Source organism: Musca autumnalis, unplaced genomic scaffold (genome assembly GCF_047663935.1).
Source record: "Musca autumnalis isolate F117 unplaced genomic scaffold, ASM4766393v1 scaffold_4, whole genome shotgun sequence".
NCBI classification, from domain to species: domain Eukaryota; kingdom Metazoa; phylum Arthropoda; class Insecta; order Diptera; family Muscidae; genus Musca; species Musca autumnalis.
The window spans coordinates 457,647-471,886 of NW_027411977.1; the positions used below are offsets into that span (position 1 = coordinate 457,647).

The 14,240-nt window shown below is 33.0% G+C and overlaps 2 protein-coding genes across 2 annotated transcripts in view; both read right to left on the reverse strand.

Moving 5' to 3' along the window:
• Positions 1 to 1,124, reverse strand: part of LOC141401096 (uncharacterized) — an 87,246-nt gene extending 86,122 nt beyond the window's left edge. Inside the window, exon 1 of the mRNA XM_073980934.1 lies at positions 933 to 1,124. The gene's annotated coding sequence lies outside the window, so the exon portion shown is untranslated. The remainder of the gene's footprint in view (positions 1 to 932) is intronic.
• Positions 1,125 to 6,830: 5,706 nt separating this feature from the next.
• Positions 6,831 to 9,899, reverse strand: LOC141400629 (uncharacterized). The gene is made up of 4 exons (XM_073979924.1): positions 9,760 to 9,899; positions 9,526 to 9,702; positions 7,345 to 7,515; positions 6,831 to 7,275 (listed from the first exon to the last, which is right to left on the reverse strand). Exons 1-4 carry the CDS (start codon positions 9,778 to 9,780, stop codon positions 6,925 to 6,927), a joined length of 720 nt encoding a protein of 239 aa, XP_073836025.1. The 5' UTR covers positions 9,781 to 9,899; the 3' UTR covers positions 6,831 to 6,924.
• Between the last annotated feature and the right edge of the window lie 4,341 nt (positions 9,900 to 14,240).

The window sequence follows — 14,240 nt, forward strand, 5'->3', positions numbered from 1 at the left end:
AAAACAAACTTCGGTGCCCTGTTCCGGGGCCCAGGTGGCCTCGTTCACTGTTGATATAACCTGGTACCTTTTTAGTCGATCTGGCAACGCTACTGATCTAATTATCCTGTAGGTAATATTTATTGTATTTGATGGCAGTCCATCCTCATGAACTAAAAAACTCATAAAACGTCTTAGTTTTCAGATATTCCCGGTTTAAGACCTATAGGACCCTGTTTACATGTAATATGACCTGGTACTCCCTTGGTCCATGTGGTAACCCTCCTAGTAGGTATATTTTATGCCTAATATTGTTGAGACTTGTTAGTAGTTAACGCCTTTTAAGAATAACATTCATAAAATATCATGATTTTCAAGAATTTACCAAAAATATGGGTTATTTTGGAACCTCCAGTTAATTTTGAAAACATTTATTTGACAGATTGAATTATATGTAGTTATGGGTTTTCGATATTTTTGTTGGACTACGCGGGTCAATTTTTTATTTATACATTCTGTCTTGTCTTTAATAAGTCTACCAACTATTTTTTGCAAAAAACCCGACATTTTTATCCCAATTATCAGTCATTTTTCATAAATTAATACAGAAAAATGTTAGTTTTCTGGGTTCGAAAACAATTACTTGACAAACTGTATATAGGACGGCTTCAAAAACCTTTTTTTTCAATAAATGTTTAAACACAGTGTTTTTATTTCTCACTAACTTCCAAAATAACATAGAACTATTTTTGAAATCATCAATACCAATATCTGGGTTAATAAATCCAAAAAAGCCCAATATCACAAATGATGTGTATGTATACAAATCTAATAACACATTTCAAGTTCATTCCGCGTATGTGCATATTTTGATGTAGATACTTTTCACTCAATATATTAACACACTATTCTTTCTTCTTAGTCCAAAAATTCCGTTCTCAGACTTTACTTACCTATGCCTTACAAACAGAATTAAGCTACAAATTTGCAAGAATTAAATGCTAAAAATTCGTTTTTCCTTTTTTAACAAGGAAAAAGTAAGATTCCTTTTCTTGGGTTTTTAGTGTTTTTTTTAAGAAAAAAATAGCCAGGGATATACAAGTCAACTTTTTTTTATTAGTAATCGTCTTTTGATTAATCGATATGTCAATTTTTAGCGTTGACAAATATTAAGCGGGGTACACTAGATAGAGCTGGCAAAAAATCGATGGTACTATCGATAAAATCGATTATTTTTTAAAAATTAAATATCGATAGATAGTTTTGCATATCGATATTATCGGAACAAAAATCCGCAACCTGAAATACAGTTGAACCTCAATTATCCGTGAATTGATTATCCGGGAACCTCCATTATCCGTGATAGAAAAGAAATGTTGGATTTTGTTCCATTTCCTCTATTTTTCCTTTCAATTAATTTGATTAAGCAAACAAAAGGTAAACAAACAAAAATTGGAAATTCTCCCTATTAAACAATTTGTGTATTTATGGTATCACAAAAACCATGGGACAAAGTCAATTCAGATGGATCTGATGATGATAATTGCTCTGTTCCAGAACCTGCAAGAAGCTACTATTTTTTACTACGATAACATTTTTTCCTTTATGTTATCGGAAAAAATAGTAAAAATTAGTAGATTCTTGCAGTTCTGGAACAGACCAAATATTAAAGCTGGGTACACATTGTCAGTTTTGAATGTCGATATTTCTCAATTATCGGTAACTGTCAAACAGTCCAGTAGTGGGATTCTGTAACTCATTTTTGCTGTTACCGACAAAAATCGGTAAAATTAAATCGCAAAATTATGACTAAAAACATAAAGAAAAGTTGGCATCACTGTTTGTGTCGGTAGAGGCTAGCGACTACTTTTTATTTATCGTTAACTTACCGAAAAATTTCGTTAATTATCGAAATTATAAGCATTTTAATTTTACCGACAATTATCGATAACAGCAAAAATGAGTTACAGAATCTCACTACAGCATAGAGCTGGCAAAAAATCGATGGCACTATCGATAATATCGATTATTATTTAAAAATTTAATATCGATAGATAGTTTTGCCTATCGATATTATCGGAATAAAAACCCCTAACCTTAAATTCATTGAAAAAATAGTAATTTCGCTGCTTTTCGGATATGTGTGTGTAAGAAAGTAAGTCCGTAGTCACGCGTACACATTTTTCGGTAAAATAAGATGTATTTTTTAAATTTTTTTTATAAAATAAAAGCAGTTGTTTATTCTCCTTTACATTTCTGTGAACTACTTTTGCATAATTTCAAGAAAATTATTGATAATTCCGCTATTTTCATGTCCAAATTAATGGCGATGACAACTTAACGATAATATCGATAGCAATCGATATTTTAAAACATTATATCGAAAATATCTAATGTTGGGAATATCGATGGTTTGCCAGCTCTACTACAGCAACCACAAAACATTTTGGACAGTTATCGATAATTGGACATTTATCGATAATTGCAAAAAATCGTCATTCAAAACTGACAATAGCTCTGTTCCTTTACGTGCAAGAATCTTCAAGTTTTACAACTTTTTACTCGAAAAGCGTTCCTTTACTTCAGACACTATACAATTCATATGGAAGTAGATTACAACTTTTGCTACTTTTGCCAGTTTTACAATTTTCAAAAGTAAAGGAACAGACCAAATGTGTACTGTACTTAAAATGAACGGCCACACTAGCAAGCAACAACAAAGCTGTCATTCAAAACTGACAATGTGTACCAGCTTTAAGTATCATTTAAAATTTTGGTGGATTGCCGTAACAAACTTAAAAATTTGCAGATTTTCATATTTCATTTCGAGTAAAAAGTGGTACAACTTGGAGATTCTTGCGCGTAAACGAACAGAGCTATTATTGTACGATACTATGCCACTTTTACTTCAAAATATGTTCAAAAACTGCATAAAAACATTGCCTCCATTATCGATTATCCGTAATGCCTCCGGTCCCAACCATAACGGATAATCGAGGCCTGACTGTGAATAGAAATTTCGCCGTTTTTCGGTTGTGTGTGTGTGTGTGTGTGTGTGTGTGAGGAAGTAAGTCCGTAGTCACACGTACATATTTTTCGGAAAAGTAAAATGTATTTTTTTTTAATATTTTTATAAAATAAAAGCAATTGTTTATTCTCCTTTACATTAGCTCTGTTCCTTTACCTGCCTGAGGTTACCATTTTTAACCTGCAAAGAGTTCCTTTACTTTAACAAGCATACAATTTATATGAGACCAGTTCACCACTTTTAACCTTTTTTGCCACTGTTACCATTTTTTAAAGTAAAGGAACAGACCAATTTCTGTGAACTACTTGACATTTCCGCCATTTTCATCTCCAAAGTAATGGTGTGGGCAACTTAACGATAATATCGATAGCGAACGATATTTTAAAATATTATATCGAAAATATCTAATGTTGGGAATATCGATGGTACTATCGATAAAATCGATTATTATTTAAAAATTAAATATCGATAGATAGTATTGCCTATCGATATTATTGGAACAAAAATCCGCAACCTAAAATTCATTAAAATAAATAGAAATTTCGCTGCTTTTCGGTTTTGTGTGTGTGAGAAAGTAAGTCCGTAGTTACACGTACACATTTTTCGGAAAAGTAAAATGCAATTTTTAATATTTTTATAAAATAAAAGCAAATGTTTATTCTCCATTACATTTCTGTGGACTACTTGTGCAAAATGTCAAAGCATTGATATTTCGCCATTTTCATCTCCAAATTAATGGTGTTGACAACTTAACGATAATATCGATAGCAATCGATATTTTAAAATATTATATCGAAAATATCTAATGTTGGGAATATCGACGGTTTTCCAGCTATAGTATCCACGCTTCCTCGTTTTATGAGAATTTGAACACATAACACGTGTAAAATATATTAATAGCTATATTACATTACGTGTATTTCATGTGTATGTTTTGAATTTTTTTGTCCTCGTGTAATTCTTTGTGTGTGCGAAAAATGACATTTTACATATGATTTATAATTTTTGTTATTACACCAGTATATGTTTTTTTGTATGACATAACCTATAAATGTAAACAAATCCTGACTTTTCGCCAGCTGTTGTTTACTTGCATTAAAATTGCAATTATTCATTTTCCAAAATTTTCAAAAAAATATAAAAGAATGGTAAAAGTTAATATCAAAGCCGCGGATAAAGCTAAACTAGCTACAAGCATAATAGGCCGTTTATATATAACAAGGTTAACCCAGTGGGTCTGGGTTTCAAATGTCATTTTCATTGTATATACTTCAAACAAATCCTCATAAAGAAGGTTAACCCTGCAAAAAACTATAATATAAACGCCGTATTACAGCAATATTATCTGCAATAAAAATAAAAAAGAGAAAGACCCAAAATAAAGTACAAAGGTATCGGTCTTTATGGAGTCACAAGTGGCTGCTTCGGAGGGATTCCGGATTAGGGTTTGCGTCGATGGCTATGGATGAACTTCGTTTGGAAGACCCTAAAAAGTTTAAAAATTTTGCAAGAATGACTTATGCGTCCTTCTCCGAGCTACTGAAAAAAGTGTCCCCAATAATTACCAAACAAAACACAATACTGCGGGAGGCTATTTCTTGCGAAGCAAGGTGATTTATGCATACATACATATATCCAAATTGAATTTGATCATGAATTTTAAAAACATTTAGGTTACTAGTGACCTTAAGGTTTCTAGCTACAGGAGAAAAGTTCTCTCAACTGTGCTATGGATTCCGTATTTCACAACCGGCCATTACTCAAATCATACCGGAAACAATCGATGCAATATATTCCGTATTAAAAGACGACTATTTAAAGGTATGTACGGAAATTTACCTTTTCCAGAATGTATAGAAATGACCAAACAAATATATTGTCAAGGTTCCCAGGAAGGCCGATGAATGGAAGAAGATTGCTGATGAATTTGAAAAAAAGTGGAATTTTCCCTTTTGTTTGGGTGCCATAGGTAACATAAACACTAACATATGTGCGCTACTTCGTTGGCGGCCTTATCACTCATCTACACCCTAATAGAAACCCTCACCCAAAATTTCAAGATTCTAGTTTCAGCCGTTTCGTTTAAACCATTTTCTATCATTTCACTTTTTCTAGATGGCAAACACATAGCGATAAAACCCAAAGCTGACTATGGTTCATATTACTACAATTACAAGGGGTTCCATAGTGTTATACTACTGGCCGTTGTGGACGCAAATTACAACTTCATATATGTTAATGTTGGTTGCAACGGCAGAGCAAATGACGCTGCCGTTTTTAATGAGTCATCACTAAATGAAGCTATATCGAAAAACCTTTTTGACTTCCCCCCCGATGAATATTTGCCCGGAACAGACACAAAAGTTCCTTTTGTATTTGTCGCTGACGACGCATTCCGGCTATCACCCAGAATCTTAAAACCTTACGGAGAAAGGTCGGCTAATTCAAACAAAATTTTTAACTATAGACTAAGCCGCGCACGCCGAGTAGTTGAAAATGCTTTCGGAATTTTGGCCAATAAATTCCAAGTATTTCAACGAGATATTGGATTATCTATAGAAAAAGTAGAAAAAATTACGTTGGCTTCATGTGCTTTGCACAATTATATCAGAAACCATGATGGATTTGATTGGAGTTTGTTGGATTTCGAGAACACCAGCACTGTAAACATTCAAAATGGTTCCTGGCGGAACGAAGTTGCTATGACAAATCTTCAAAGGTGCCAAGGTAATCATTCAGGAGCGGAGGGAAGAAATGTTATGTCATGTTCACACGAGCGTTTCAATTACGTTGTTCGCCTGTCGAACGACGTACACGAATTAACCCGTTTCCACGACACCATTCGTAATTAACAGGAACGTAAACAAAATTTCCTTCATTTTTGTTTCCTTGTTTTCACGAAAATTTGAACCGAAAACACATAAAATATAGATAAAATGAATAGGAAAAGCAATAGACTTTCCTCCAAATGTATCTTCAATATTTAACTACACAGATTTCATTCACTTTTTCCATAAATTCTGAATAATTTTGTATTTTCAATATATTTTTATATGTTTCTATTTTCATAATTAAAGAGAGAGAGACATGTCAAAACAATGTTTGTGTATACAGACTTTCAGTTATTTGTTTCCTTTTTGTTTCTGATCCTTTACGCGATTTTGAACTAATAGACAAGAAATGTGTGTGGAATTAAGAAGGAAACACAACCATCTTCCTCCTGCATCTATATAAAATGTTTAGTTCATTAATTTTTATTCATCTTTTTCATTTTTTCTAAAAATTCTTGTGTTTTCAACAAATTTTTCAATTTTGAATTTAGACATGTCATAATTAATTTTTTCGATAAATTCTCTCATTTGTTAGGGATGGGACATATTTATTCGTCGTTCAGAGAGTATTTCTAATCGAACAACGTAGAAAAATCGTCGTTCGTTCATAGAATTTTGTGTGTGGAAATAAGTAATTTATTCGTAGTTATGGGTCGAACAACGAATAGAGAACGAACGACGTACCGTGGAAACGGGCTATTAGAGACAAATTTTCGGATTATTTTAATAATGAAGGTTCAGTTCCATGGCAAAATGATGCAGTAAAAAAATTCAATTTTTAATTTCTAATTTGTTTATTTTATAAAAAAAAATACAAAACAAAATAATACAGTATTGAATTCATAACAGGACTAATGTAATGACTAATTTATTTATGTAAACAATGTTTATTTTTAAATAATAGAAAACTAAAAAAAATGTGTTTATTCATATACATGTTCATTCATATACATGTTCATTCATATACATGTTGATTTTAAATCATTGATTATAAAATGAATAGGAACTTAAAATTTGGTTTGTATGCAGTCTCAGTTCTTTGCCTCTTTAAATAGTAAATTTAGTAAATTTCTATCATATACATTTTTACTCAATCAAATATTGATATTCGTCTGAATTGTCCAATAATCGTTGCTTTTTTTTTGCATCCAAGAGCACAAGCGTAATTTTTTCCACACACTCATCTCTAATGCTTTCATTGGTGATGACTTCAATCTCTGTTTTAATGAAGTTGCAGAAAGCTTCGTTTTTGTCATTGACAAAAGCATTATTGTTGTTTGTTAAACTTTGCAGAACATTCACTGCTGCTTCAAGGACAGCATCTTCTTTTTTGATCTGCTTCTCTAACTTAGGTCTTTTATTTGGAACACTAGATGGGTCACATTCTATTATTTGTGACAATTCAAATGAGTCATCTAACGGCGAAGAGTTTTCTTCCTGTTTGTGAAAATTAAATAATACACATTATTTCAATGAAAAAATCGTTAAAAAGAGATGTATACTTACCACAAGATTACATGTTCCTTTTCTTACTTTAACAAAATCTTGTAGGAAACTCAATTCTTCGAACCAATATGCGTTCGATACATAGGTTTCGTCCGTACCAGATCCACTTTTAAGTTCTTTACTCTTAGAGAGTTCGCGGGTATATTGTCCTCTTAAGTACACCATTTTGTTCTGTAAAAAGATTTTGCATAAGTAAGACTTTTAAATAATTAAATATTTGGACTTAAATAAACCGTCAACGTATCGTCGACGAAAATGGTATTAACGAGTCGATTTTCTACTGTGTATTCTATACCTGTCTGTGTTTTTTATGTCTATGCCTAGAGATACGTTTCATGTCCAATAACTTAAACTGGACACAACAGGGTTTTTCTCGAAACTATTTTTGTTAAGATGTGTCATTCTTTGAATAAACAATTAAAAAAGAATCAGTCGGCTTTGCCGACAGAGATATACCCTCAGCCTATGTGAATTGAAATATTAATCTACCGACAGATCGGATGTATTTCGGATCTTAAATGAATAGACGACATAGGAAGTGGATCTGAAGTTGAGAGTCACATCTTTTTGATATATATTGGTCACACATCTTATAACTTTTGGACCAGTATGCCTGCCTCCTGGCTTGTCCACGGAAAACGTAATATGACTGTAAACAGCAGGACCACAATGAACAGCATCGGCATTCATTTCCAAAGCATCTTCGAAGAGACCCTAAACTGCATTTCGACACGAATGTTGAACTTTTGTGGGGGAGGTATCCTAAGGGGAAGAAGAAGTTTTCGTGCTCTCCAGCGACTACATACTCGTATAGAGGTTTTTACACCTTTCGGGCTGTATCCTCAAGAAGTACGGACTTGCCCCTGAAAAAACATTTATCGTCGTAATTGAGGTAGCGAATCAAGTTGCTTCAACAGAAATCAAAGTGTCTCGAGAGCAGGTCTTAAAGTGAACCTATCCGAACCTAGTCCATATTTAAACCTGATCTATATCTGGTAGATGTATTAAGATGTGTAAAGTATGGACCAAATCGTTCACTCACTTCAACAGTTATCGTGAGCACAATTTTTCCGAACATTTTTGAACTTTTGTGTGGGAGGCACCGGAAGGAGTGGACCGATGTAGCGCATCTTCGAACTTAAATTAAGTTTGGGCAAAATGTTGCGAAAGCAAAAATATGAACCGAATCGGTTCATCCGTTCGAGAGTTATCGTGCGCTCCAGCCAGCAGGACAGACAGACGCACGGACATTGCTAGATCGACTCCAAATTGTCTGAAACACATTTCGGCCAAACATACTTGGGGTCTAAAACCATTATTTCGATGAGGCACATTTTCATCGTATCAAAGTGTATATACCCTCCTTAGCCTAAAGGCTGAGGGTATAATGAGGGATATGTGTACGTATGTATGTTGTGATTGAAGAAAAACAATCACAGTCTCACATAGAAACAATTTGACTGGTTTTGCAGATAATTTAAAATCTGTTGACACCCCTTCTGTTTATGCGGCATGAATTGTCGAATGGTCAAATGTGGTATAAAAATTATAATCATATGACAATGCATTGGAATAAATGTTCCTAACAATCACGCACACACATACACATTTATATATTGGAACATATACTGTTAATGTGAACTGAAAGTACACCACTTTCACATGAAAGGACCCCTTTTGGTCATCCCTTGGTCGTTATTTGAAAGCAACATACATATTAGGGCGACTGGCCATAAAAGTGTCCTGCTACATGGCATGATCTCAATCAGCAGTCATCATCAAATACTTAAGAGCTCAAACAAATCCTACAACAAATCTATCAATAGTCTGGAATCTGAGTATTTAAACTACCATGTCCTTTTTTGCCACCATTAAGGCTCTCCGTTGTTAGATGTATCACTCTTGTGGGTTGTACATCCGACAGTTTGGTTTAGTATTACGTTCTAACGACTTTCTCGTTCGATCGCCCTCCCCATAAGGCGCATATGTTAGCATGTAATTTCCAAGCATATTCTCAGTGTTAACACTGCACCTTCTCTGAAAAATACTCTCCGGTTTTCATACGCGCGATACAATTCTCCTGAACTGTCGTAACTATTAAACAACACCAGTATATTGGTTGGAAACTGACAGAACATATTGCAGATGATGTTTGTTGTTGGCGAGACTATGTGTACATACCTTTACATCGGATGGTCCCACTAATTCGTTGAAAACTTTTAATTTATCCGCAATTTCACTGAATGCCGAATATCGTGCGTGTTTATTGTGATAAAACTTGTTTTTTGGGTTGTAGAGACACTCATACGTTTGCCATAACTGTATCATTTCCAATATTGCCTCTTTTGACCACTCCAACTTGAAAAACCAAACAAAAATGTTATTAATTTTATTAAAAATACTTCAAATAAATACCTTTTTATTTTCTTTGTCCATTTTCTTAAAATCTATTATCTACAAACTCGATTTATTTAAGTTTCTTTGAGAAATTATTTCTTTCAGCAAATTTTGCAAATTTCTGCTTTCATCAAAACAAACAAATCAGCTGTTTTCTATTCATTGTACATACAAAAATAGGAAGGGCTCTAAAACGAAAAAGTTACACATGGGTTCACACATCATTTTGATAGATGAAAATTTTTATATGGATCACACTATGTGTACAACATGTAGATGTAAAAAAATGCAAAACATACACATGAAATACACGTAATGTAATATAGCTATAATAAAGGAACAGAGCAATATAAACCAGGTAGTGGCATCGACATATCTGTAATATGTTATTTCAAAATTTTCTTTATGTTGTTGGGGAAATTACAACAAAAATATTTTTTATAAAGGGATTTGACACTTCATATCCCAACAGCTGGTGTGATACCACTACCTTGGTAATTGTGCCATGATTGTAACAAATGGTGTGTTCCAAACTGCAAGAATCTACTAATTTTTACTATTTTTTTCGATAACATAAAGGAAAAAATGTTATCGTAGTAAGAAATAGTATCTTCTTGCAGGTTCTGGAACAGAGCAAAAGTAATTTAATATTTTTTCACATTGTGTAAATATGTTGATACTAAAAATTTTTGTTGCAGCAATTGACCATCTACCTTGTTTATTGTAATACGTGAAAAGTGTTGCAACGTTTGGTACTTTTTTAGGCAAAAACAGGGTTGTATATCATGAGTACTGTGATTTCGATTTTGATTTCGCTGAAATCAAGAAATGAGATGATTTCATTTTTGTATGCGAAATAATGATAATGCTTGTTTTACATTCGGCGTCGTTTCGTGATTTCGAAGGCGTTTCGTGATTTCGTGCGGAATCAAGCAAAATTTATCATGATTTCGCATACAAAAATGAAATTATCTCATTTCGTGATTTCAGCGAAATCAACATCGAAATCACAGTACACATGATATACAACCTTGCTTTTGCCTAAAAAAGTACCAAAAGTTGCAACACTTTTCACGTATCACAATAAACAAGGTAGATGTGCGAATTGCTGCAACAAAAAATGTTAGTATCAAAATTTGTAAACAAAGTGATAAAAATATTAAATTACTTTGTTACAATGCTATTTTTCATTGTGTTCCCGTACTTTTTTAATGGTAATAATAGTATTGATTGCTCTTGTCTTTTGGAAAAAATTACCTTCAACGTGCCAATACGACATCTTCGGAACTTTAACATGTTTCATATTGATTGTCATCGATCCAATTATACCTTAAATAGCCCTATAAATAGGGCATTAATAAACTATAACAATCTTAATCGATCCTGCCTTATTGAATTTAGCGCATCAAAAAACACTTTCAAAGAAACTTTAAAAAGATTTTTATTGTAATTCCCTTTCTTATGTATGTATATAACAAGTAAATTATATGTACATTTTATTTTTAGTCCTAGTCTGTAAGGAACATTGTTCTATAGACTATTATGAAATAAAGAAATAAAGAAATAATATTAGAAAATAGGGCGAATTGTCAAATATTGCTTCCCCATACAAATTTCTTAAAAAAGACGGGAACGGAAAAGTGACGGAAATTGCAAAAACTCCAGCAGAAATGTCAAAATCAACGTATCAGCTATAATATTATGCTATGTTTACATTTACGAAATCCACTCGATTTCAAATGTCAATTCCATAGCTCAAACGTCAAATGAAATCACATCTGGATTTCATTTGACGTTTAACCTATGGAATTGACAGTTGAAATCGAGTGGATTTCGTAAATGTAAACCAAGCATTAGATACCAATTAACATATGAACATGCTTGCTGTTAGTTTTTACTAGGCCAAAGTTGTATGCTAGAAAACAGGAGAAGAGGGTGTTATTCGGCGCTATTTTTGTTTAAAGAGAAATGCTAGCCTTGCTAGATTTCGGAGTACGGGAACGCATTTTTAGCACTAAACAGGAAAACTACTGCAAGTACTAATATTTTGCAGGTTCTGAGCACAACTTTTATCTACCAAAATTTATTATTATGATGTCTCAACGATAAAATCATTATTTATTTTTTTATTTGTTGGTACTATTCACAATTAATAAGATATATAGATAATTTTACGATAATTTTCCAAATAAAGTTGTAAATTTCTATATTGTCGTACATTTTTGATGATTAATTAGAGTTTTTCTTCGGGATTTCCCGGGACGGGAATTCCCGCATTTCCCGCTGATTTTTCACTCCCGCAATCCCGCTACCAATCCCGGGAATTCCCGGAAAATTTTATATACTAAAAATGGACTGTAAGATGGACATCAATTGCCAATATTTATTTAATTTTTTGTCTTTATATTAAAATTATTATATTCTTTAAAAATTTATCAGATATAAGGTATTATATCTTATTCCATAGTGGGCGTAAAACTTAAAGTAGTACATTTCTATTAAAAGAATTTTCAAGGAGTTCAGTTTCGAAGTATCTGAAGTTATTACAAGTTTGAAGTCAAAGCGTATGCTTTATACACAAGGTTGGCCAGTTAGACTACTTTGACAATAAACTTGATATATTTGGCATCATAAGATATTATTATAGTCAGCTGGGCTTACTGTCCGACCTTATATAGACATTCCTTTCAACATTACAAGGGCATTTCGAAACCGGAGTAGATCCAACCCAGACACATACCAAGATAAGGCTGAGATTGTTGTATTGTATTCATACTAAAGTGCGATATGCGGATACACTTTTGACATTTTGAGTAGAAATAAATAGCTAATGCCGACAAGAAAATGAAAGTGGTAGAGAAACATACAGTTTTATAGTCAGTATGAGAGCGGTTGGCTTTCTTGCTAAAGTTTTTTTCTGATAAAGAAATAAATAGCAATATAGTTCTAATTTGGCTGGGCTGTTCTTTATTATTTTATCTGAAATGACTTTCATACCCTTATGCACCGAGCTCTTTAGTTCAAACCAAATAACACATTTTAAAACACAAAGAAGTTTGGGTTTTTTTTCTTTGTTATTTTTCCTCGACATTGTCATAGTCGAGCGACCGGTGTTTTAAAATTTATTTAAATGCCTATTAGCTCAGTAGTTCCGCAATGATTGCATTTTTAATAGCTCGAAAAATTATTAGAAAGGATTCAATTTGTTAATTCTATAAATCTGATAGAAGTGAGTTGTAGTATATCCATGGTTCAACTCCGCCAATTAAAAAAAAAACAAAAAGTAAAGGAAAATGGTGAAGATTTTCGACGAGTTTCAAACATTAGGCTTTTCAGTTTTGCTTAAAAATAATGTGTTAACAAAACAAAATAGTATTTGAAGCCGTAGATACTCATATGAAAATAGCAAGTGGATATAAATCATAAGTAAGGAACAAAATTAAAAGCAAAATAACGTTGTATGGATCATATTCAGATCCTTGATATAACTTATTTTCAGTCAGATAATCCTTGCAGACATAAACAGAAAACTTATTGAAAATCTATAATTTACTTAAGTACATTTTCGCCCTAGATACTACCTTTTTCTTGTCTTTATACTGTGATTTAAAATTATGGTATATATGAGCGGGAATTCCCGGGATTGAAAAATATTTCCCGATTTCCCGGAGAATGAAAAAGTCCGGGAAAAGAAAAACCCTATGATTAATTCATATTACAACAACTTGCTTTGAAAATTCATGTTCGATCAGCTGCGCATATGCATCTACCTTGATCATTGTGATATGTTTGCAACATGGTACAAATACACAGGTAGCCGCATCGGCAATTGTTGGCAACATAAGATGTGAAAATTTGACATCAATTCAATGCAATTGACACATTAGCCCTGTTCCTTTACGTTCAAGAATCTTCAAGTTTTACAACTTTTTACTCGAAAAGCGTTCCTTTACTTCAGACACAATACAATTCATATGGGAGCAGTTTTCAACTTTTACTACTTTTGCCGGTTTTACCACTTTCAGAAGTAAAGGAACAGACCAATTATGTTACCATCAGCTGGCATGATAATGCTACCTGTATTATTGTACCATGGTTTGAAATCAACAAAATATATGGTCTGTTCCTTTACTTTTGAAAGTGGTAAAACCGGCAAAAGTAGCTAAAGTTGTAAACTGCTCCCATATGAATTGTATGGTGTCTGAAGTAAAGGAACGTTTTTCGGGTAAAAAGTGGTAAAACTTGAAGATTCTTGCACGTAAAGGAACAGAGCTATAGCTGTGTTCCTTTACTTACCTGAGGTTACCATTTTAACCATTTGTTACCATTTTTAACCTGCAAAGCGTTCCTTAACCCCGAAAAATGGCAAAACTGGAAGCAATTTTTAAGAGAGTGAGAGGAGAGAGAGCGAAAATGGCTTTCTCTTCTACCACAGGCTACCAGCAAAATTTCTGCAGGTAGAAAATGGCAGAACTGATTTTTCGACTTTTGTTTGACCA